The 25,656-nt window shown below is 40.6% G+C and overlaps 2 protein-coding genes across 4 annotated transcripts; both read left to right on the plus strand.

The window, feature by feature from the left end:
* Nucleotides 1-219: 219 nt before the first annotated feature.
* LOC311017755 (nicotinamide/nicotinic acid mononucleotide adenylyltransferase 1-like) lies at nucleotides 220-6,236 on the plus strand. Its single transcript, XM_084016333.1, has 9 exons — nucleotides 220-391; nucleotides 511-633; nucleotides 1,136-1,319; nucleotides 1,837-1,961; nucleotides 2,630-3,028; nucleotides 4,725-4,814; nucleotides 5,100-5,278; nucleotides 5,399-5,500; nucleotides 5,625-6,236. The coding sequence occupies exons 1-9, from the start codon at nucleotides 313-315 to the stop codon at nucleotides 5,682-5,684; spliced, it is 1,341 nt and encodes a 446-aa protein (XP_083872459.1). The 5' UTR covers nucleotides 220-312; the 3' UTR covers nucleotides 5,685-6,236.
* Nucleotides 6,237-6,949: 713 nt separating this feature from the next.
* On the plus strand, nucleotides 6,950-25,656 carry ube4b (ubiquitination factor E4B, UFD2 homolog). 3 transcript variants are annotated; one of them, XM_084015761.1, is made up of 29 exons: nucleotides 6,950-7,275; nucleotides 8,622-8,841; nucleotides 10,203-10,338; nucleotides 10,733-10,820; nucleotides 11,155-11,299; nucleotides 11,429-11,654; nucleotides 11,917-12,396; nucleotides 13,193-13,297; nucleotides 14,497-14,638; nucleotides 15,353-15,453; nucleotides 15,648-15,762; nucleotides 16,375-16,458; nucleotides 16,879-16,935; nucleotides 17,413-17,529; nucleotides 17,720-17,818; nucleotides 17,904-18,017; nucleotides 18,540-18,738; nucleotides 19,187-19,325; nucleotides 19,440-19,539; nucleotides 19,714-19,841; nucleotides 19,936-20,034; nucleotides 20,248-20,483; nucleotides 20,568-20,694; nucleotides 20,833-20,977; nucleotides 21,816-21,950; nucleotides 22,111-22,302; nucleotides 22,920-23,094; nucleotides 24,132-24,278; nucleotides 24,496-25,656. In XM_084015761.1, the coding sequence occupies exons 1-29, from the start codon at nucleotides 7,252-7,254 to the stop codon at nucleotides 24,558-24,560; spliced, it is 4,140 nt and encodes a 1,379-aa protein (XP_083871887.1). In that variant the 5' UTR covers nucleotides 6,950-7,251; the 3' UTR covers nucleotides 24,561-25,656. The 3 variants fall into 3 exon arrangements, with proteins under 3 accessions (XP_083871887.1, XP_083871888.1, XP_083871889.1); XM_084015762.1 differs by lacking the exon at nucleotides 13,193-13,297; XM_084015763.1 differs by lacking the exons at nucleotides 11,917-12,396; nucleotides 13,193-13,297.

Raw genomic sequence — 25,656 nt, forward strand, 5'->3', positions numbered from 1 at the left:
CAGCTCGTGAGTGTGGGTGCGGCTCACTTCTTCTGGTCAGTTCATCCAATCAGATTTCAGGATTTAACGTCCATCCAGGAAGTAAGTGACGTATTTACAAAGGCGACTGTTTCCCCTGTTGGCAACATAACTGAGTATATACGCTATATTTATCTCTCTTTATATGCGAGAAAATGCATTGTTGGCTAAACTAAAACGTTACTCGTCTACTCGAGCATCCCGACTAACCAGCACTCTCGCGCTGCCTAGTTACAGATGAGGCTAACGTTAGCTAATTAGGCTTTAAAGTGTAATGGCAGCGCTAACGTTAAAATGAAGCAAGCTAATTCAGCGTATAGTTTTCCTAATGTGTGTAACTCTTATCACATGTGTACAGAGCTTCCCCTCGAAGGTCAGAGAGCCTGAGGGACATTTGACATTTGACCTTCGAGAAGCGTTAACATAGCTAACTGCAGTCTTTGTTTGTTGTTTTTCTCCCTATGTGCTGTTGTAATGCAAACACCACCCCAGTATGTCGCATGGAGGGCCAGAATATAACCAAAGTGGTGCTGTTGGCCTGCGGGTCCTTCAACCCCATCACCAACATGCACCTGAGGATGTTTGAATTGGCCCGAGACCACCTGGAGGACACAGGTGGGGGGAAGTTAAAATAGACCTTTTAGAAATCTCGGGGGCTGATGTGCATGTTTAAGAAGTATTAAGATACTTTATTTAGCAATGCAATAATATTACGTACTCTCCAATACACTGCATTATGTCCTGCATTCATTAATAACATCAAGTACCTAATAATTAGGAGGGACATCTATCAAAACTAAATCATATTATCATGTTTATTATATTATCAGATTATTATTATAATTGCATGTAGCTGGTCATGGTTGAGCTCATTTTAACTACAACACTGCAAAAATGTATCATATTCAACAAAGTTTTTACAAATAGTTTTTGTCTATGTGTAAAGCAACTAGGAACTATAGCTGTCAAACACATGTAGTGAAGTAAAATAGAAATGCCCAGAATAGAAACTCTTTTTTATTAATTCATCATATGAATTTAGAAAAATGTGTGGATAATAACAGCGGACTGCGTCTGCTTTAAACCATCTGTTCACACCACTTCTTTAATGTCTAAGGTCGGTATAGGGTGGTGAAAGGCATCATCTCTCCCGTTGGCGATGCCTATAAGAAGAAAGGTTTGATTGAGGCCCGCCACCGTCTGGAGATGGCCAGATTGTCCACCGAGAACTCCGACTGGATCACAGTAGATTCTTGGGAAGGCTTGCAGTCAGAGTGGGTGGAGACGGCCAAAGTCGTTCGGTAAGCAGACAATTTCAGCCCTGCCTCCATGCTCTTACTATAGGTGGGACTAAATTTGCCAAATTATCTGTCAGGGATTTCAATATCCTCAATCAGTGTCCTTGCTTGTTTTTTCTGTTTCCCTTGAATTTTTCTCTGTCAGTTACAACTTAAAGCACCCTTCCATCAAGTCTCTTAGCATACCAACAGTAGACTCCCTTACATGGGAGTATCATTTAAGTATCATTTATATATAGCTCTTGCAGAATTGTCTTTTTTGGTTATTTTCCTAGTTTTCTCTATACCTTTTTAAAGAAAAGTTTGTCACATAAATCCGTTTTTATATGCATATGCATATAAAAAATATTATTTACATGGAATTGGATTAAAAAGTAATTAGCACAAAGAGAAATATATTTTTCATGTGGTAAATAACAGACATATTTAATGCACAAAGTATTCAGTAAAAAAATCCACAGTATGAAAAGGAGTATGAAGTGCTTCGGCTGCAAACTAAATTCTGTCTGCTTCCACTTAGCCATCACTATGATGAACTGCTTGAAGCAGAGCAGAATAACGATGATGTGGACACAGTCCAGTACGCAAAAAAGAGACGCGTAGAGGAGAATTACTTTGAGGATTCATCTCATCACAAAAGGAGAGGTAGGCCACACATGATTATGTAACTTTAATAATGTTCTTTTTAACTCCTCCCTTTGGCAGGTCTGATCCTGCTTCCACTGTATTCATGATTATACTCAGTTTAACTCACAGTGGTGTGATGGGTGACACCCATTCACACCACCTGCCGTAACGACAGGAACAGTGTAAGACAGCCTCTGTGCATCAGTGATACTACGTGGATTTGCAACAGTCTTCTTTTTAAAACTGTGAATTTCAAGTGTCTAGCTGTGCTGCAGGAGAAGTGCATATCGTCCTCATTTGTATCTATTTTGGATATTTACATTTTGTTTTTAAGAAGTCTTTAGAGCTCTGGTTGGTAACAAAACTGTAAACCACTTTAATCTAGAATCTAGTGCTCTATTGGATTCTCAGCGATGACCTCCATCATAAATACATTAAAACATGATATAAGACGGATTCCGTCTGTAATGTCTCTTGTTAAATAATTATTTTATCAAACCGTCTTTATAAATACTTAAAGCTGCAGTCTTTTAATAATCTGTTTGATTATCTAATTTTTAATGCTATGATCTCACTCTCTGTTTTGGCATTTCTCTTTTCTTTTATGGTTTGCTCTTTTCTTTTCTCTTTAAAGCACTTATTAACTTTATGAAGACATCCAAATAAGATTCTTTCTTCATGCTCAGATGGCCCTCAGCTAATGCTGCTGTGTGGGGCTGACGTCCTGGAGTCCTTTGGGGTCCCTAACCTGTGGAAGCAGGAGGACATCGCTCAGATCGTGGGCGGCTATGGTTTGGTTTGCATCACCCGCAGCGGCAGTGACCCAGACAAGTTCATCCACCAATCAGACGTGCTGTGGAAGTATCGCAAGAACATCTCCGTGGTGCACGAATGGGTGACCAATGAGATCTCAGCCACTCAGGTGCGCCGGTTGCTGCGTCGAGGTTGGAGCGTCAGGTACCTGCTGCCAGACGCCGTGGTTCACTACATACACGAGCACGGCCTCTACAGCGCCGAAAGTGAGCAGAAGAATGCGGATGTGGTTCTGGCACCGCTTCAGAGATACACGGGGGCCTCGTCCAGCTGAGGACGTCTACCCGTCTGCACCAAGTGCTGTGTGTTTACTGTGAATCTAAAACAACGAAATTCAGACATTTTGACAAGTTTCCACAGAGCCTACTGTAGAGAACAGTCTTTTCTAGTAATGGGTGGGGTTTTTTAAGGTTTTTAATGAATCTGCAGACTTTTCTGAATGAAGTGATTAGTAAGAAATAGCTTGTATGTGTGTGTGGGAAAGTAATAGTCAACAACAGAATAACTGAGCAACTGGCTGGGAGGTCACCTCAGTGTCGTAGCTCCTCTAGAACTCAATCTGATGTGAGGTTACTGAATTTGGATTCACACGTTTGTGTGAAGTAGTCCGCCTACACTGCATCTGTTTGGTTTTTGAAATATGATTCAGGACAAATTCATTTTAATCTTTCTTTTTCTCTCTCAACTCATCACATTTTTTGTCGAGCAGGATTTCTTCATGCACTCCGTCACATCAAAGGCAGGCAATAGGCTTTCTCCGTGTTTCATATTTGTGCTGCAGATTTGAAAATAGATTTGGTTTGTCTGGAAGTGAAATAAATAGACCTCTTTGTTTTCTACCTCAAGAGCTTTTCATTGCTGCTCCGATAATCTTGTCCCACAGATAAGAATCTCTTCACATCTTCAGTTGATAAAATGCCAAATCAACACTTTTTTTTTCTGTTTGACTTATCCTTCAGGTAATCATCACACAGAAGATAATAGTTGAAATAACCCAAAGCAGCCAACAAAAGCCCCGTTTGCAGTGTGCTAAAAATGAAAGTGTAACCGATTACATAACATTGGTATCAGAGTTGGTGCCTTTTATATTTGGAGTAATTGGGTTAGATCACCTCAAAGCAAAGATTCTCCTTACATCACAAATTAATTTATATGTTATTAAGCAGTTCATGTCTGCATCAAATGCCTACTTAATGAAAAAAACGTGACAATGTTTTTCCGCATCACATCTTGGCTGACATTTAAGCTGCTTAGTCGAGGTCACGGGGGAAGAGAAACTACCTCAAGGTTTTGACACGCTTCACGATTATTCTCTTTCAAACTAGAGGTGTGTCAATGCGTCGTTTTATTTTCCTCATTGCACAGATAGGTGTGCCATTTTAAGAGGTCATCACGATAACAACAGCAGATGTTTTTAAGACGGTAGACAGGCCAGTTTCAAAAATAGGACCTGTCTTAGATAGCAAACCTCAACAACAAAACCCTCTTTGGAAAATTGTTTTCATTTAAATATGTGTAATAAGTATTTCAGAGTTGTAATTATCCTTTTTTAATACTTACTATATCCATCTATACATCCATTGTCTACCGCTTTATCCTATAGTTACTATATTTGCATTTTAAATGTGATTATATAAAGAGGGGCAAAAACCCTCCCCAACAAGAAGGATAATAATTAAGCCTTCCTCCAAATAATAGTCAATGCGTTTCCATTGTGCCTTTGTGCACAAATAATGTGCAACACCAAGCCAATTCTAAAGGGTTTATTAGAGAGTGAATGCTGTGGTAAGACCAGTCTGACATGTCTGACTTCCCCTGGTCTTCAGGTGCCAGCTGAGCTAAAGGAACACCTACTTTTATACACCAGGTCTCTCACAAAACAACATTGTTTTCCAGACTCTTCTCAGAACTCATCAGCCCAGCGGCTTGAGGATCACATTTTATTCACTCACGCCTCATAACGAGGAGCAAAAACAAAAATCAAAATGCCAGCCAGCCTCTGTGGTACGTGGGACATCACCAGCAATGTCAACTTAGAGGGCTACATGACTGCAATGGGTGAGTCCTAAAAAAACAACAACGTTATCAGACATTTCTGTTGAGTGTCTGAAGCATTTATATTGACTCTGATTTTAATTCTACTGTAAAATGCATGCAGATGTAATTACATTACATTAAATGGAGCACTAGGAGTGAAATAAATTGCCATATTGGGAGGGAAAGAAAAACATTAGCAGTGCTATTTGTGGTATGCATGGGACTGTGTGAGGGAGGTATGGTCGTTGTAGCCCGTGGGTGAGTTTGTCCCCCAGACCAAGGGAGACACTTGCTCTGCCTTTCCAGGTATCAGCCGTTGCTTACAAAAGATCGCTCTGCAGCTGAAGCAGAGGAAGGTGATTGAGCAGCAGGGGGACCTGTACATCATCAAAACTGTCAGCATCGTGCGAAACTACAACATCGCCTTTAAAGTGGGTCAGGAGTTTGAGGAGGTTACGCGGGGACTGGACAACAGACATCTCAAGGTGCAGATAAATAAATGGCCGATGAATTGATAATAAGCGACACATGATTGCAGAGTGTTTTGCATTTGTTAAATCTGTGCTGTGATTTGCACGCCCTCTTCTTCTCCGCCACCTGCGCAGTCGCTGGTCACGTGGGAGGGGCATAAGCTGGTGTGCAAACAGACTGGGGAGAAGAAGAACCGGGGCTGGGCTCACTGGATTGAAGAGGACAAGCTACACCTGGTAAGATTTAATCATATTTGTTATGGATGGTGCACAAAACGGAATTTAATGCCTTTCCCCTTTTTTAATGACATTGTATTTAGTATCTCATTAAATACGTTGTTCTGTGACATTTTATCCTCAGGAGCTGTTCTGCGAAGGACAAGTCTGCAAGCAGGTTTTTAAGAAGAATGTGAACGAGTGAAGACAAATGGAAGTTGATTTTTGTTTTGGAGAAGTTACTCTGTGATGACAGGCATTTTATGTCAGATCTGCATCTCTATTCCTGAATGAAGAAACCACACTCATTTCAGTTTGTGGTACTTTCTCTGTAATGTGACTTCAATTCTGAGGAGAAAATGTTATTTCCTGTCAGGGTTTGGATTTACACCACTAGATGGCATCACTGCATTATTTTTTGTCAGAGGTTGTCAACCGTGGTCAGTAGCTAAGTGGTGGTTTGTCTCAAAATACTGAGTCTCGGGCCTGCTTTGGCTCCTTTAAGCTGTCTTTAAATACAAGCTTGTCAATGAAGGCTCTGTCTAGTGCAGTTTGTTTCTTTCACATATCTAATATATGATGGGGTAAATGTGAAATACCATATATTCTTTGTATTGGCTTGTGCTGTCCATCTGAAATTTGGTTGAGCTTTTTGTAAAAAAATAAAAATCCCTAATTTGTAAATGTTTATCTACAGTATATAACCTGCATCCTCTACATGTACATGAAGTCCTATTGATTAAACACCTCAGGCATATTGTAACACGTGTGTGAAATGCATCAATAATTTTGCATCATTTCCTGCTTTATTGAGGATTTAACAGTGTGATGTGTCATAGTGAAGTGTGATGTCATAGTATAATGTAATGAGTCATAGCTGGGCGGCCATGAAGTACGGGGGCTTCTGTTCCAGGCTGCTCTGACCTACACTGTCAGCAGCTCCTTCTTTTCTTTTATTAATAGAGCATCAAATCTATGATAAAAACTCCCATCATGCATCTGATAGGCCTATCTAAAATCCGCTGTCATTGAGGAGTCTACACATATGGGGGGATTGGTGATCTCCTATATCCTGTTTGTTTGAGTTTGACCTGCGAGCTGCGTGGGCAGGAATCAGGGAGGTGGTGAAGGTGAGGAAACACCAGATTTTTCAAAGGGGGCTAACATTCCAGGTGGGAAAATTAATAATTCCAGTCACAGCAGTTCCTCTCATTAACAGCAGGCAGTTTAATGAGCAAAGCACACCACTGAACAGCCCCAAAATACCTCTTTGCGATGACTGGTGTTCTGACTGATGATGCAAGCGGAGTTTATTAAATGACTACAGGAGGTGCTGTTGGAAACATAAACACGAATCTGACTAGCATAACAGCTAGCAGTCACACTATTAGATGGCACAAATACACACATAACAGGTGAAATATCGGTCTGTGCGACAGTGAAGTCCTCCCTCCCCTCAGCAGAAGTCACGTGACACCGTGTAGAACCAAAATGGACGCTCTTGTATTTTAACGTATAATAGCTAGCTACTTTTCTTTTTGTTTCATTCTTGGTAGAAAACTGGCAAACGAGGGACTTTTTGGAGGAATTGTACCGTGCCACCCTCTGTATACTGGCGTCGTAGTTTTTGCCTTGAAGACAATCAAGACTGACACATATTTGTTGATCGAGTTGGACTATGCATATTTAGTTCTAATATTGGCTAGCTAGCTGGCTCTGGCTGGCACACATCAAAGCACTTGAAAGTGAAATCGCTAGCTCACCTAGCTGCGATGGAGGAGTTAAGCGCAGATGAGGTAAGGCGACAGTGGAAGAGAAAAACGCTCAAAATTAGTGCCGAGGATATATGTAGCCCTATTTTTGCATGCGTTGCAATTTAGACTTAACTCAAATTCCTCGGACCTCATGTCAATTTGTTTTTCACTAGCTGACTTGCTGCTAAAGTTAGCACCGAGGCTAGCCTAGTCCAAATTGTAGAAAGGTATACGCTATAAAATCCCAAATTTAACGCCATTTCAACACCGTAATAACGTTACATAAGTGCGTGTTACCCAACGCGACCAATACGATGTTTATTTGGACCTCATGTCAGACGTTTTGCCACTTACCGACTACTACTACAGCTAGCCCCGAGGCTAGCCTAGTCTTAACTGTAGAAACTGGTCAGCTATAAAACCCCACATTTAACGCTCGTTCTACGCCGGTATAACGTTGCCTTGGTGCGTGTTACCAAACGCGACCCATGAGATGTATATTTAGAAAAGCTATTTAATGTAATATAGTTAATGAACTTAGAGTTGGATGTGGTTCATATTGTTGTTTCACCGTTGCCAGTAACGTACGGTAATTAAAATTGCCGGAGCAAAAATGCTAACAAGCTAACGTAATGTTGAGGCTGTGCACAAGCTGGCCCATGTATAATATTGCTTACATACAAAACAACACTATTTATACAGACGTATTGGATTATGTTTAACCTGTCGTGTGTTTTTTTTTACACGCTGTATTTTGAAAGATAACGTTACATTTTGTGTACCGTTACTGAGTCGATTTGGCAGATTTTCGCCTGGTAAGCTAGCTGACAGTTGCTAACGTTGTTTTGCTAACAGCTAAAAAAAATTAGCCTGCGAGACGACTCAGCATAAAAACACACACTGGACCACCATTGTGCAATCAACTGTGGCTCGACTATGTGGCCACCGAGTTGTTCCCCTTACACACTTAACATCTCACCAAGTGTCCCTTCTTATTGTATTTAGCTAACGTTACTCGATCAACTCGCAACAGTGTGCTGTTGATTTACTGTCGCCGACTTACATCTGACTTTGTTAGAAATGTAGTTTACCATGTATGTATTCGACAAGGTCGATGAATGGCAACCGATTTATGCTTCAATTATGTCTATTTTGCCCGCGGCTGATCTTCAAAAATGACCAATGAAAATAATGCTTATCGCCATAACGTTACATTTCTTATGTTATCCAAGCATATTGTGCCAATAATTTAGCAAGAGATATATGAAACGAAAATATTAAATATATTTCAAGTATTGTTATAAAAATTTTAATATAATACAGGGCTGTACAGTTAGCTTCCATAGTACCTGTAGTGACTATATACATTTCCTGTTATGTTATTTAAGATCCGCAGAAGGCGACTGGCACGACTGGCAGGGGGACAGACGTCACAGCCCAGCACCCCACTCAGCACACCTTTGACGTCCCCACAGAGAGAGACTCCCCCTGGACCCATCCCTGGACCCTCAGGTGCCGCACCCCAGCCCCTGCCACCAGCTGCCTCTCAGTCATTGGGGCTAAATGTCCACAGTTGTACCCCTGCCACATCCCCTATGGGCACCTCCGGTAAGACGAACTGAATAAGATCTACTGGTTTGAGATGTATCTAGACAGCTTTTAATCATTATGCTATTGAGTTTAGGATAGTAACGGGTCATCCAGTCAGCGTTCCCCGGTTGTGACTGTAGAGTTATTGTTGATACCATCTTTTGTGATCTTTAGTCTAGCCCTTTCATCTCACTCATCCAGTGATAAATTGTCATCTCTGAGTCTTTGAATATTAACAGTGGCTGTTTGAGTCTGAGCTTAACACTGAAAGGGACCTTTATATTGGTCAGCTTGATATTTGAACAGCAAGAACCAGTCCTACACCCAGCAGTAGCTTGTTGTGATCACCATTTGCTCTGTGCAGGCTCGCTGTACGTAATGAGAATTGTTGCTTTCATACATTGCTCTAGAAAAGACACGGGTGAGCAATGTATCAATAGTGACAATTTCCTGTCATTGTTTGTTGGTATGCATGGATGTGGTAGTGTTGCTCTACAGGGCTGCCTTAAATGGCCTCTAGTGCCAGTAGTACTATACATAATTGGTGAAATGTGTGATATTCTGGATGCCTTTTAGGCAAATTCATTGCATGTTAATGTATTTGTTATGAATATTGTCCTTGACACAACCAATGTGTACAGTATTTATTTGACTGAACTGTAATAATATGATTGTTGTGCAAACAGGAGTGAGTTGTTAATTCCGGCCCTTCCCCCACAGTAAGATCAAGGGTGTTAATCAGCTTTCTCTCTACCTGTTTGCTTTAATCAGGGCTTATAAAAGTATGGCACAACATGTTGATCTAAACGTCGGGCTGAAATGGAAAAAATGCCCCAACAACCCTTTTAAATCACATCTCTGTTCTTATTCCACACATATTAAACAATATATAACAAAAAAAAAATGTATTTGTATTTTTAAATCAATCAAATATGTTTTTCTTTGTGGAAAAACATCAGCTAGTACCAACCAATTTCTTTTCAACAATCGAATAAAATTCCTCCCAACCTTATGTCACGCCTGTTATCCTGTTTCACTCTGAAATACTTCACAATACAGAAGCTAGATACTCTTCATATGCCGTTTCAGCTTGACTCTATGAACTGAAATTTGAGCCTTTGCTGAGCTAGTGTGGCTAAACAATTTGTTCTTCAATGAATAATAGCCCTGACATAAAGATAAGTGGCTGTATAAAGTACATACAAAAGTGTATAATAAAAACAGACTAAAGTCAAAGGTTGCACAGGCTGCAACTACAAGAATATGAGTGAGCCATTAAATGTTTTAAGGGGAAACCTAGAAGATGAAACTGTCTTGGCGAACCTTGTTTCCTTGTAGGTCCTCTGAAGGTGTTCAGTTGTGGTGTTTTGCTCTTGCAGGTGTGGCATATGGTAGTCAGAGCAGTGAGGGTGTGAGCTCCCTCTCCAGCTCCCCCTCCAACAGCCTTGAGACTCAGTCCCAGAGTCTGTCCCGATCGCAGAGCATGGACATTGACACGGCCTCCTGTGAAAAGAGGTAAGAGTTTTTCTAACGGCATATTGTGCTGCCCAGGTTAAAGGCTTTCAAAACAACGCTGCACCAGATCTATACTGTCACTCATTGTTTCTACATTAAGGTGTAACTATATTTAAAAGCCACTTGTTCCTTTATTTACTCCAGAAAGTTATGATCTTCTTTTGAGGGCCGTCCACATGCGTCAATGTCACATTTTGGGTTGTCTATACCATAATACATTTAATAGTGTTCCATATTATGGCAAAATGCAGACTTAAGAAGATCTGGTTAGGAAGTTGGCTGTAAAAGACATGAGATAAATGTGACCCTTCATATGGACCACTGAGTCTTTGGGTGTTGGCTTGATCTGCTTTGGGATGAAGATACTAAGCCCTGAACCTATGTCTTATTCCAGCATGTCCCAGGTGGATGTGGACTCAGGGATAGAGAACATGGAGGTGGAGGACAGTGATCGCAGGGAGAAGAGGAACCTGACTGAAAAGGTAAACTGCAGCACCGATCATTACTCAAAATTGTGTCTTTTACCCTTAATTACTTGGCCTACTTAAATTTGATCATACCCATCTTGAGATCAATTGAGTCTTTAAATGAGTAAACATAAAAGCAGTCTTTGAGTTTTTACAGAAGGTGATTAGGGACTTTCTAAAGACGGTATTCTTGGTTTCATTTTTAGTTATTGCACGTCATTGACACATACCTGTCTCTCGATAGACCAGAGTGATCATGACATAATGAGTATCATGTGAATAAATGTAATGCTAGTCCATTTGGCATTTACTCTGGTAATGATGTTTGCCTCTTTTTTCTGCACCTCAGGAATCCTCTGCAAACTCGGATGTCTCAGAAGAACAGGCTCTGCAGCTCATTTGTAAGATCCTCCGCGTATCGTGGAAGGAGCAGGATAGAGATGTCATCTTTCTCCCTTCACTGGCTGCAGAGTTCCACCACAACCCTAAAGATGGTATGCTATTGAATAACATCTTCATCTCATCATTATAAGCTGACTGACTATAAATAGGCAAAGTTTTGTCTCCATCTGAGTTTTTTGCACTTGATAACTTGACTGATATCTTCTTTTCCTCTCTTGTAGTATATTCTGACTTCAAAGACCTGATTGGTCAGATCCTGATGGAAGTCTTAATGATGTCCACCCAGTCACGTGTCCACAACCCCTTCGCCAGCTTGACCGCCACCTCTCAGCCAATTGCTGCTGCCAAATCCCCCGACCACCGTCTGACGCTGGTGCAGCCCTCCAGCCAAGGTGGCAGCCCCATGGGTCCCAGTGCAGGGTCCTTTGGAGCCAGCTCACTGTCCAGGCAAGTACCTAAACTCGGTAGCTCTGTCTCTGAGAGTGTAACAGAGACATATCGTAACGGAGACATATCAAGGCTCTGGATCGGTCACCCACGCTCCTCCTCAAAGTTGTCCTTGATTGATATTTAATTGTTGTAATTAGAAGCTGCCATGTGTAATTTATTTATATTTTTCTCCTAGATTTTCTGATTTTACTTTGATCAAATTTTTAAGACATTGTTGTTCGATGAGTTTTGCCAATCATCGTCTTAATGTTGTCCACAGTCTGTATGGGTGTGGTAGTCCTCACTCGATGGCTTTGGATGCAGCCAAGAGGACCTCCCCATCTCTCCCCACCCCTACTACACCCTCTGTACCTTCCACGTCCTCTACCCCACAATTCACTGTGCCCCGTAGCCCAACCGCTACTGCTGCTCTGCGACAAACACTCAACCCTCCATCTGCCCCCATGCCCATCTCCCAGCGCTATCGGCCTTACTCTGTCACCTCTCCCTGGGGTGCTCCTTCCCCATCTAGCCCTGGTCAAAGAGGACTTAGTTTCTTTGGACCCTCGCTTAGCCCTGCAGGGCCCTCTGTTCCTCCTAACACCCCAGTTCCTATGCCACCACCCAGCCCTCAGTCCCTCTCCTTGAGTTCACCTAGGGCTCGCAACCAACCTTCTTCCACACCCCCATCCATGGTGCCCCCATCTCCCAGATCGAATTCCCGACAGGCTGCCTTTGCTTCCAGGATCCCACCGTCTAGGTATCTCATCATCCATTTGCATGTCAGTGTGTGGTGCACACGCAAGCAAACATCCTAAAATCACAATTTAAAAAGAAACATCACCAGATTTGAGGTTGGGTGTGAAACCGATGGATCGATTTTGTTGTAAACATTTCTTCTTATGTTAAGATTCATGCAGTCGGTTCTCATCTTCACATCTTTGATGATGATCTCAACTGACTATTATTTACACTTCTTGTCAATAAGTCAATGGACAACTGGACATTTTAGCATTTCTCTGTTTAGCATCTTAAGTTTAAGGCAATGTTGGGTTCTAGCAGCAATTGGGATGTTCAGACAATTAACAATTTTATATTTTTTATCAGTATTAAGTTAGTATTGCTTGTTGTTTATACTGTTGAGATACAGTTTATCAAACATGTTTTATAGCTCCTATTGCTATGAAATTCTTAAGCAAATAAGATGTGGCTTACGCCTCTTTGAATTTGCTTCCTCAAGACAAGTTGTATGAGTGATGGTGACGGTCAGCGCAGTTATCGGTCGAAAAAAATGTTCTGGCAGTGTATAAAAGCTGCAGACAAAATGGTATTAATGCATTTTTAAATAGCAGCACAAGAAGTAGTCTTCAAGCAAGCATGCAACCCTCCAGCATCCTTCCCTTAGTGCTCCCCTCTTCCTTCTCCTCTTTTCTTTTGACGTGTCACCATTCCACATTTGTCTTGATGTTTTTCACTTCCCCTCTGTCTCTTCATGCTTGCACAACATCCTCTTTTCTTCCAACCTTTCCCCTTCTGTCTTTTCTTCGTCATTTTAGCCCCTTCTCGTTCCTGTTCTTTGCCCTTTCTGACATGTCTCAGGACAGCAGTGATGAAGATTCTGAGGAGGAGGAGGATTTTGCACGGGTTCAGTTTGGGTCCAGGTACACCGCTGCACGGTGTGTGTGTGTTTGTGTGTGCGCTTCCTCAGTTACCACTAACGGCACACAAACACACCAGGGTAGAGTGGTGAAACATAAATGTATGTAGGCATAGCCATCTTTAAAGAGTGCTGTCTTTTTCATCAGACGTTTAGACTTAAGCTTCCTTACCTATAACTTTTAATATAATAAAATTGGTGATAAGTAATAAACACTGTTTATATAGATTATATCCACTTTCACTGTGGTTTAAGTCTGCCAGAGTTACTGAAAATACTTTCATTCCTGTAGGCCTGAAACAAATCAAAATCTTTTATTTCTTAAAATATTTCCTCGCCTAGTGGTCCCTCTTTATTGGGTTTAATTGGGAAATTTTTAATTAAAAAAATATCCTACATAAATTAATATACTTGTGTACAAGACAGTCTTACAGATCCCAGATAAACTATCTTCAAACCTGAAAGAGCATCTAAACTTAAAGGGGACATTTTCAATATAATTTGACCCTGTTAGTACAGCATGAGACTGTTATGCCTACTTTACACTTGAATGGTGTGTTTTATTAATTTAATGCATGGGCAGTATCATTAGGCGAGGCTTGATTCACTGCTCTATGGCCGTTTGTGTTTCTTCGTAGTTGTTAAGTGTATAGGTTTAGTTCAACTTGCAGCTCATCCCCATGCTGGACAAACATAAAGTTGTAATTAACGATATAAATGGTTGATTTCACATTTGCTTCGAGAGCAATAGTAACCCAAGGAAGAGGTGATACCCCTCTTTGTCCGGTGGACCAAAGTTCATTGTATTACCGCCTGAGGTTTGTCGTGCTTTGAAGCAGCTTGCATACAGGTTTTGCAGTTACAGCTGACCACTAACAGCAATTCAAACCATTCGTCACCACATTTGTCAGTTTAAATGTGGCATACTGAATCCTAATATCGGCTTCAAAGACTTTCTGCCAACAGCTCTTGAATGTTTAATATTATCACTTTTTCTTTCAAGATCCCATTACTGAGGCGCTGCCATGCTCTCACTAATGCTTTACAGTTTGTTTCTTTCAGGACCCTTGAGAGTGGGTTTGTGTTCTTTAACCCTACATACGTGATTACATTTGATGCTGACGGTATTTTTCTTTGTGCTGTGATGTTTTCTGTTATTTAATGAGCCCCTCTGTCATGTTTGTTTTCCCTTTTTGTTTCTAGTCTTGATGCGTGTGGAGGGGGTATGTCCTGTGATTCAACCAGCGACCGCTTCACCATTGAAACATGCAAAGAGACAGAGATGCTGAACTACCTCATTGAGCGTTTTGACAGTGTTGGCATGGAGGAGAGGAAAGCTCCCAAGGTATAGATAGGCAAGATATATGTATTGTAAAATTTAAGCTTAAATATTGTCTTCTTTTCCTTTTTTTACTAAACTGTGTATATTTTAATATTAAGTTAATTGTGTAAATTATAGAAAGGGCAGGACCATTTAAGTGTTAACCCCTTTTGGATAGATGCTAATTATTTATTTGGTCTTTATTTGTTTATTACATATGTGTTTACTATTCATTTGATTGGTTATTTGTGTTTTGTTGATGGTAACAATCCTAATAGTAACGACTGCAAATTTATTTTCAGCTTTTTCACCATGCCTCAATTTTCAATTCAATTTTGTTTTTAGTGATTACAAAGGTTATCTCAGGATACTTTACACATTGAGCAGGAGTACAACGCGGTCATCATTTTCAGAGTCAATACATTTTCAAAGTCTCAACATCACCCGGGAGCAAGCGTTACAGCGCCACAGTGGTGAGGAAAAACTGCCTTAACAGACTTTCAGGCAGAAATCTCTAATGTCTAAATTGATTACAAAATGTCCAGAGGACAGAAGAACAGTCTGTACTTCATACTCGCTGAATGCCAGATGGTCTGTTAATAGGCGGCCGTTATGCTCATCGAAAAACACTGTGATTCAACAGAGAACCTACTGTTTTTTTTTTTTTTTTTTTTTTTTTTTTAATCACAACTCTTAACTGTTTATCTCTTCCCTCCCATCATTTTCTGTTTCTCTCAGATGTGCAGTCAACCAAATGTCAGCCAGCTTCTCAGTAACATTCGCTCTCAGTGTATTTCCCATATTGCCCTGGTCCTGCAAGGCACCCTGACTCAGCCGCGGTAAGAAAGCCAACCTCCCACGGTGACCGTCTTTCTCGTCACTGTTATCTTCTTATCTGTCATTGTATTTGTGCACATTCTGTTCCTTTTCTCGTATAAGCCCGAGTCTCCATAGCAACTCATCTTTCACCTTGACTCCAGAAATATTATTTATTTAATTTCAGCACATTGCTTCTCTGTGTTTTTACGTGTAGGAGCCCTCTTCATCAGTCTTTACTGGTACCTTATCTGCTGTGTCGGAACCTTCCATATGGCTTTATTCAGGAGCTGGTGCGAATTACTCACCAGGAGGAAGAGGTGTTCAGTCAGGTGGGAAGCACATCTGTCCATTTTTGATGCATATTACACATGGTACATCACTCTTATTTAGGGTCACTTTGGCTGTTACCATCCCAGCGTACAGTGGGGCAGGAAGACAACCCAAACACACTCTTACTCAGTCCTATGCGCAGATGAACTTACACTATTCCATGGCTTGATAGTAAGGGTTGCCATCTGCAATTATTTTGAGAAATTGGCAACAAATTCTTGGTCTTTGGTTGCCAGTAGCAATCATTTTTTAATGTGTAAAAACAACAAACAGTAAAATAAATGCATGTTTATTATTTGTTGCATTAGAAATATTTAAATATTCCCATCACAGTCAGAATGGGAATCATACAATGCTACACTTGAATACGCTGAACATGCATTTGTGCATTTACTCATGCGTGCAAAGGCATCTCTTGCAGAGACAATGGCAAAGCAAATTAAGTTGTTTGACTGTTGTACGAGGAAGAGTCTGCAAGAAATGTCGAACCAATTGACTAGCTGGATGCCATTTGTGAGATTTTTAATATTAAGCTGACGTTTAACTGCATAGTATTTTTAAAAAGAAAATGCAATTCTAAAAGTTGACATGTTAACTATCTGTTTTTTCAGATCTTCATTCCCATCCTCCATGGACTGGCTCTGGCAGTGAAAGAATGTTCCTTTGACAGTGACAACTTTAAATTTCCCCTTGTGGTAAGGAGATATTGTCCTGGTCTGACCCATACTGTCTAATGTAAAACTGCAGGGGCTATGAAGTACAGCGGGTCCGCTCAGTAGACGGACGGCTCCAGATGTACAGTAGATGTACCATATGGTGCAGATGTGCTTAAAAATGCAATATTATAGTGTTGCCATTGTGCTGCTTCTCCTCTTGGATGACCATGATGTTGGATTTGTTCAATTGTGTTGCAGTCTGTGTGTTGTTGGTTCTAATTTGCATTTCTTTCCTCTTTTTTTACAAATGTAGCAAGTAAATAATGAAGAATCAACTTCTTTCCAACTTTTTACTACTATTTTTCCTAACGTTCGATGGTCATACCACGTAACCCAGTAAACCAGTAAAGCAAACCAAAGTCAAGCATTTCTCAAGTTGTGTTGGTTTTGTGTTTACAGGCATTAGCTGAACTTTGTGAAATCAAGTTTGGAAAAACTCACCCAGTGTGCAGTTTGGTGAGTATACCTCTGGATGGCCTAAGCTACATTAGTGCTGAAGTATTCATCATTATGTCCTCATCACTCAGATAATTTTAGGCTGTTTATTTCTGCAATCAAGTTGCCAAACATTTTAGTTTTACTAAGTATGTGCAAGTCTTGCTATTGTCTTAGTTGTGTATACCTTCATCATACCAGCGTGGCCAGGTGACATCAGAGTTTAGATTAAGTACACTTAGTAGCTTGTTAACGTTATTTTATTAATGTAACTCAGGCATGGTTAATGCAAGTGACATCGAGGCATTTCATATTTCTTCGAGACTTAAATCTGTTCATTGTCTTCCTTGGTTGTTGCCACATACTTTCATTGGAATTCATCCTTTGGATAATGTGATAGTTACTAGCACGACTAGATAATAATAAAATGTGTTAAATATTTAATAAAAACCTGTGTACCCATATGTAATATGTGTCTGGCATGGCTCTTCTGTGCAGGTAACGTCACTGCCTCTGTGGTGTCCCAAAACTTTGAGCCCTGGTTGTGGCAGAGAGATCCAGAGACTGTCCTACATGGGAGCCTTCTTCAGCCTCTCTGTGTTTGCTGAGGATGATGTGAGTTGTCTGATCAGTTAAATAGTCAAAGAACCGGAGTAGCACTAGATTATATGCTGAAACATCTCAGAGAATGGAGAGTTGACACGATGCAGTTTATGTTGCAAACTAATAATAATAATAATAATAATAATAATAATAATATACATAAAATCTTCAAGGAGCAAACTTAACACTTTTTTCCTTTTAGACAAAAGTAGGCGACAAGTACTTCTCTGGCCCAGCCATCACCATGGAGAACACGCGAGTCGTCAGCCAATCACTGCAGCACTACCTGGAGTCAGCAAGGGTGAGGATTGGCTTCATAACATAGTTGTTCAATAGCTGTCCTTTGTATGTGGAATAGTGTGGAGTTATTTGTCATATTGTTTCAGGGTGACCTGTTCAAAGCTCTCCATAACATCCTACTCAATGGAGAAACGCGCGAGTTAGCTCTTAATTACATGGCAGCTCTAGTCAACTACAATGTGAAGAAAGCTCAGATGCAGGTAAGATGCAAAAGTCATTCATTCCACATCCGACAGAATTACTAACATAAATATATCGATTAGTGTAGAAATGTGATTCTGTTTAAATGTTTTTTTGTATTTTGCAAAAAAAAAATTAAAAAGTCTATTTCTATAAGAAGCATAATGAGTATGATTTGTAAGATGTGATTTTTAAACAACATTCAAAGTTGGCCCATTCACACCAAATTAAAAAATACAGGCTGAGTTTGCAGCTACAGAAACCCCCACACTTCTATGGGTGATATGTATAAGTGATGATTGAGACTGATTATTTTTGTGCGTGTTTTTTTATTTATTTATTTGTTTTTTGGGGGAAAATCCCTCAATGTCCCTTTTTAAGTTTAAAATATAAATAAGTGAAAATAGAGGGATAACGATATAACCCCTTTATTGTGTCATTTGGACTTAATGTACTATAAACAGTCTAAATATTGTTTTGTTCTCAATCAAATTGTAGCCTTTCAACATTTGTTGTTCTGAATTCAACCTCTATTCTCCTAGACCGATGACAAGCTGGTGTCGACAGATGGCTTCATGCTCAACTTCCTATGGGTGCTGCAACAGCTGAGCATGAAGATCAAGTTGGAGACGGTGGACCCTTACTACATTTTCCACCCACGGTGTCGCCTTGTCGTCAGCCCGGAGGAGACGCGCCTGAAAGCCACCATGGAGGAGCTCAAGATCTGGCTGACTGCACTGCGTAAGTTGATATAAACACACAGATTTCTGATTTTGTTTTTTGATAAAAATGTTATTTACTTGAAGTTTGAAGTCTGTTATTTTATATATTTTATGAAATGCATGTTGACTCCATCATTCATAGCCTTCTGTCATTTTGAGGAAATCTGTTAATTACAGTTAAAGGAGCCATTTTGCATGCTGTCAGTTTGAGTGATTCATCAAAGATCTGTGATTTCCTTTTTTCCCAATTAATCTCCGATGAATCATCCTTGTGTTACTGTCTCTGTATCCCATCTGCCTCTGCTTTATTTTGAGTCCTCTACAAAATAACAGCTACACATGCTCTACTGTATACAATTTAATGTCATACATTGAGTTGAAGTTATTCATAGAAAAACGATGCAGATATTTGTCATGATACTGGTTCTGTATTTCTATATTGGAATTGTATTTGTTCACATGGACAGATGAAGACCCAACCAAGTTCTCAGAACCCAAGTTCCCCACGGAGTGTTTCTTCTTGACGCTGCACGCCCACCATTTATCCATCCTGCCAGGCTGCAGGCGTTACATCCGCAGGTTGCGAGCCATCCGTGAACTGAACCGGTATTTATTTTTCGGGGACAATGCGTGTTGATCAACATCGATGCAAAAGTACACACACACAGTCACAAATCTATTCATAGCATGTGTGTTTTAATGGTGTTCTTCCCATATTAGAACTGTCGAGGAGCTGAAGAATAGTGAAAGCCAATGGAAAGATTCTCCCCTGGCTAGTCGACACAGAGAGATGCTCAAGAGATGCAAAACCCAGCTCAAGGTTAGTTTAACAGCGCTGATTTAAAGGTACAGACCTACAAATACGCACCTCAATTTATTGTAGTGGACATTAAAGGGCCCTGCACTCTCCTAAAATGCTGGAACATGCAAGATTCTATGACGGAGCATATTTAGGGAGACGTGATCCTTATCGTGTGTGACTTTATCCTGTCAGAAACTGGTGCGAGCCAAAGCTTGTGCTGACGTGGGCCTTCTGGATGAGAACCTGCTCCGCAGATGTCTGCAGTTCTACAGCACGGTCATCCAGCTCATTCTTCGCATGGTGGACCCTGCCTACCCCAAGTGAGTCTCCCTGCCACTGACGGACCATGTTACTGTTTGTCGTGATATTGACGTAAATGCACGTACCATTCTCGTTTCTTCATTCCTTGCACAGCATCAATCTGCCACTGCATCCAGAGATTCCCAAAAGCTTTGCTGCCCTGCCTGAGTTCTACATTGAAGATGTGGCCGAGTTTCTGCTTTTTGTTGTGCAGTAAGTTTACGGTTCAATCTTGTGCACTCGTCTCATTGTTCAACCATGTTTTAACAAACCACGTCTTGTGGATGGGAGTCATAAATTGTTAAACATGTCTGTTTATATATACATTTATCAATATAACTTAAGTGACAATTCTTGCTATACAGAAGCTAAAGCCAAGAGTGATGTATTGGCTGTTTAACTTCCCTTCCTCTTCTGTTCTTCAAGGTATTCTCCCCAGGTTTTATATGAGCCGTGTGTCCAGGATATCGTCACCTTCTTGGTGGTGTTTATCTGCAGTCAGAACTACATCAGGAACCCCTATCTTATCGCCAAGTTGGTTGAGGTGCTGTTTGTCACCAACCCTGCTGTACAGCCTCGTACTCAGCGATTCTCTGAAATGATGGAGAACCACCCATTGTCTGTCAAACAGCTGGTCCCTGCCCTCATGAAGTTCTACACTGGTGAGTTCTATTCATACTGCAAGGCTGTTATTGTAGTGATTGGGTTATTTTTCTTTTAAACTAAAAAAAATCTTCTCTGGTCAGATGTGGAGCACACCGGCGCCACCAGCGAGTTCTATGATAAGTTCACTATACGGTACCATATCAGCACGATCTTCAAGAGTCTTTGGCAGAACCTTGCCCACCATGGCACCTTCATGGAGGAGTTCAAGTGAGTTTGCTTTTGACAAATGCTGTGTCATGTAAAAAAAAATTACATCATTTAGGTTTGAATTAGTGGCTTCTTGGACCTGGATCGATTCTAACCTGACCTACTTCTCCACCTTCTTTTATGCTTTCTCCCCTCTAGCTCTGGCAAGCAGTTTGTGCGCTACATCAACATGCTGATAAATGACACCACCTTCTTGTTAGATGAGAGCCTCGAGTCGCTGAAGCGTATCCATGAAGTTCAAGAAGAGATGAAGAATAAGGAGCAGTGGGACCAGTTGCCAAGGGTCAGTCCTCAGCCTAATGGGGTTCTGTGTACAAACCACATAATTCCTGCATACGGACTACAGTTATCATTGAGCCTATTATATATTTCAGCTATAAAACACAGAATTTAAGTAATAAAAAGTATTCCAAAACATTTATTTAACCAGGTTATGTCTCAGTGAGATTAGAAAATCTCTTTTCAAAGAGAGCCCTGGCCAAGACTGCAGCAACGTGTTTAAATGAGGATGTATGTGTGCATACATACATGTGCATAAACATTTATATCATGCACAACAAGCATACAGTATTTCAGATAACATGCATAGACAACGACATTTAAAATGCTTAAAAACAAAACTGCAATATCAAGTCACAGTATGCTATTTCAAACAACAAACACGCACATTTAGAAACTCATAAAACATATGGTGTACTCAGAAAGGAAGTCAGGAAGAAACAAATTGGCGTAAAAAAAACCCCAGGGGCAAAGAACATAGAGGCCTTTGTTGGTTCCAAACATTTATCAGTTTCACAAAATCAAAATTAACTACTCTTTACAGCAGCATAAATTAGTAACACCCCATTTATTTAAAAATAAAATACGTCACCTTTAAAGCTGGTTGCTGACCTTTTACTGTTCATTCGAGAATAAAATGCACCAGGGCTACATTACATCACTTTCAACAAAGGTCACAAAACTAGAGGACATATAAACTAATAATACTTTGAAGAAGCAGAAACTCAAATGTAAATATTTACCAGCCCCTTAAAGGTTTCAAGATCCGTCCACACATAGTCTCATAAAAACCTGTGGGACTCACCGAGAATAATATTGTTTGTTTACCTGCACACTTTCAGGAGCAGCAGCAGAGTCGCCAGTCCCAGCTGACTCAGGATGAGCGGGTGTCTCGCTCCTATCTGGCCCTGGCCACGGAGACTGTTGAAATGTTCCACATCCTCACCAAGCAGGTCCAGAAGCCTTTCCTCAGGCCCGTGAGTGTCGCTCCCCCCACTGGACATTTAAGAAAAACCCAATGTGTTCCACGCTCTATGAATATACATTCTCAATTATCCAATAATAATTAATGTGAGGGCAACCGCCCTAATTGGGCCCCAACAAGCTATTCTAAACGGTACCTTCTTTTTCATACAGGAGCTGGGGCCTCGTTTAGCCGCCATGTTGAACTTTAACCTCCAGCAGCTCTGTGGGCCTAAGTGCCGGGACTTGAAGGTGGAGAACCCTGAGAAGTATGGCTTTGAGCCCAAGAAGCTCTTAGACCAGCTGACTGACATCTACCTGCAGCTGGACTGTGCCCGCTTTGCTAAAGCAATTGCAGATGACCAGGTTTGCAAGTTTACAGTTAAACACGAATCCTATATTTCAGAGATTACACCTTACAGACATACATGCTGACTCTGACCAAACACAAAGGGGGAGGTTGTTATGAGGAGTAATGGCCACAGGACACATGACATTGTGGTAGATCATCACAGGCACAGCTGTATTGCCTTGAAGACATCGGCATGAATTACTGTATTGTATTTGGTGAATGTAATTCAGTCTTTTACCCAGTTTTCATGAATTCACACTTCTTCACAGATAATGCAGGTGGGAAGCAGTTGGGCGCCAAGTACTGTAGATTAGGTCATTTTAATGCGTGGCGTTTCAAACAGTCACTGTGGTTCACACTTACTTGAATGACTCGTTGGTGCTTCTTCTAATTGTGGCAACAGTTTTGATTGATAATATAGGTTTTGTTCATGTAGAATACTTTGGATGATTAAGTTCCAGTGATATACCAGTTACTCCTGTGCTTGCAAGCTTAGTTCCTATAAAAATGTTGGGAGTGTGAGTCAGAAGAATGATATAGAACTCTGCTGCTGCTTGTTTTCATACAGTGTCATTGCAACCTATGAAGAAATGTCATATATAAATGTTTCCTACTTTTGGTCTATGTGCAGCGGTCATACAGCCGTGAGCTCTTTGAAGAGGTGATCTCAAAGATGAGGAAGGCTGGTATTAAGTCCTCCATTGCCATTGAGAAATTCAAGCTGCTATCAGAAAAGGTGGAGGAAATAGTCGCCAAGAACTCCCAATCTGAAATGGACTACAGTGACGCACCGGACGAGTTCAAAGGTGCGTATGTGTGTCCAGTTTGTCCAGTCTTCTTCCCCTCAGAATCTGTACTCACAGGCCACCTTTCTATGTGCTTTACTTTCAATTCCATGTTATTAAAAGATTATTTTTAGTAAGGAAGTCACACAAACTTTGTCGCGAAGCAGAAAAAAATCCCCTTGCTTTGAAATCAGGTGTGCCCCCAGGTCAGTCAGTGCAGACAGAGAGGGTCTTCAACAGCCACTGTTGCTGTTGAATTCCAGACATTTGCCGGGGCTTTTGCAGCACATAGAGGTCATATAGACAGCTTAGTGCAAGGCTATCCTGTAACCACAGACTTAATATAATCCAGAAAGAGAACGTGGCCCACATACCTCCTTTGATGCCCAGATATGCCAGCCAACCCACCACGGTTGACGGGAGTGTGCCGTACAGTCAGCTTGAGTATCGTCTTTCTCTGTGGTTAAAATCTCCCACGCCAAGATTTATTTTTGTAATGCACAAGTCCTACTGTAAAAACCTTATGGCTTTCAACATAGGGCACACTTTATCAAAAGCTTTCATTGAGTATTTATTAGATATTTTCTTTACTGGTGTTTTGATAGGTGCACCAATATTTCTGTCATATAAAAGACATTTGTTTTAGCAGCTCGGATGCCAACGGAGTCACTGAAGTTGAAAGTCATGCCTTTCTTCTTGATAGTATTGATAGTGATTGTTCTCTCTCTGACAAAAAAGATTTTTATTTGTTTCATTTGTTTATTCTTAATTCATAGACAACTGCAAAAGCCAGATAATAGATTATCTAGTTGGCTCCCTCTGTTCAGATGTATGCACAACATTTGAATACTAACCCTTCTTCAAACACACAGAAAAGAAAAAACAAAAAGGAAAAAGGGATATGCTGATGCTTTCACTGTGACAAAGGAAAGGTGTCTGTGTTGATGCTGATCTCACTTTTAGTGTTGTCAGTTGAAGCGTGTTGCTTACTGTTTCAAAAGGGTTTGGATCTCAAACGTCTGTATAATGTAGAGTGGCTTTGTTCTTTGTTGTGACAGACCCTCTGATGGACACACTGATGACTGACCCTGTGATTCTGCCTTCGGGGAACATCATGGACCGATCCATCATCCTGCGCCACCTGCTTAACTCCCCCACTGACCCCTTCAACAGGCAGCCCCTAACCGAGAGCATGCTGGAGTCAGGTAACCCCATGATGCCTTTTCACCAGTAATAACATAAAAAGATCTGTTCAAGGTCAGCAAGACCAAACATCTTTCTCACTAGGAACAACAGAGCAGTTATCTAGTTTTAGATTTCAGGCAAATTACTTCAGGACACCTAAATGTCAAATTACACTGCCTGTTAAATTGCATGTATCAGCTTTTGGATGCTTCTCACAATCCGTATTTAATTCTGCAGTCCCTGAACTAAAGGAGAAGATCCACACATGGATGAGAGAGAAACAGGGCGGCCGGCCTGTCTGAGGACCATGTCACCAACATCTGGCCTCCTAACCATCATTAAGAGAGCTGTCCAAGTCACCTGAATTCAGTGTCTCTACTACCAACGACAACAAAAAAACATTTGAATGGAAAAAAATGACTCTGATTTGATTTGTATTCACATTTCCCCCCTTATTTTCTCTTCTTTTTTTTTTTTGCCTCAAAACTTTATCATGGTTATAAAAACAAAATATAATAAAGTTAAGACTTTAAAGGTTTTTTTTTCTCATAAGTTTGTGTATATATATCAAAATATATACATATATTTATTATATAGTTAGTCAATGCATTATAGTGCAAGAATGCGTTTCCACCACCAACGGGTTTACCAGCAAGATGCATAGAATCACTTCATCGATCATTTTCCCTTTATGGTTCTCAGTTTGTTTTGTAATACTCTGCTGGCCTCATTAAACTATTATGATTTTAGGGAGAGGGGAGGGCAATACATTTGGGAGAGTGTGGGTCGGTTCTGTTATAATTGCTATCACAGAGTTTTCATTATCAAGATTGTGACAATGATGACCATGAGTCCACATAATGTTCGCTGATTTCCCAGAGCTAACAGAGGCACAATTTGTGCTTGTAGACGAAGTTCAGAACTGGGAATATCCATTAAGGATGTAGCCTAACGTAAACTAATCCTAAATGTCAGCTTCCTTTTGAGTACAGTAGGAAGATAAGCAGTTATTTACCAAAATACAGTATGTTAGGTTGTTCCTTTTTAGTCACATTTTCCCTGCTGACTTCAATAGATTGAATTTACTTCTTGTGTGTGCATGGCCTCAAGTCCAGAACCTCCTAAGCGCCTCATGGAAAAATAACCCTCTTTTAGGCAAAAAGGAAGGAACAAGAGAGAATGTAGTACGACCACCAGAAAACACCATCGTTGGGAGCGTACCATTAAAAGTCTGCTCTTGAGAAACACTGACATCTCACGTGAAGGCGGTCTCTTTCAAATGGCACTGTACCTAACATGACCTTGCTGACTTTAACTGTACGGGAAATGATTTCCTTTAATCACATACGTGTTTTGGAAGCTAGGATTTTGAACTGAAATAAATGATGATGCACATTA

The sequence above is a fragment of the Eutrigla gurnardus genome (genome assembly GCF_963514095.1).
Source record: "Eutrigla gurnardus genome assembly, chromosome: 8".
Classification (NCBI taxonomy): Eukaryota; Metazoa; Chordata; class Actinopteri; order Perciformes; family Triglidae; genus Eutrigla; species Eutrigla gurnardus.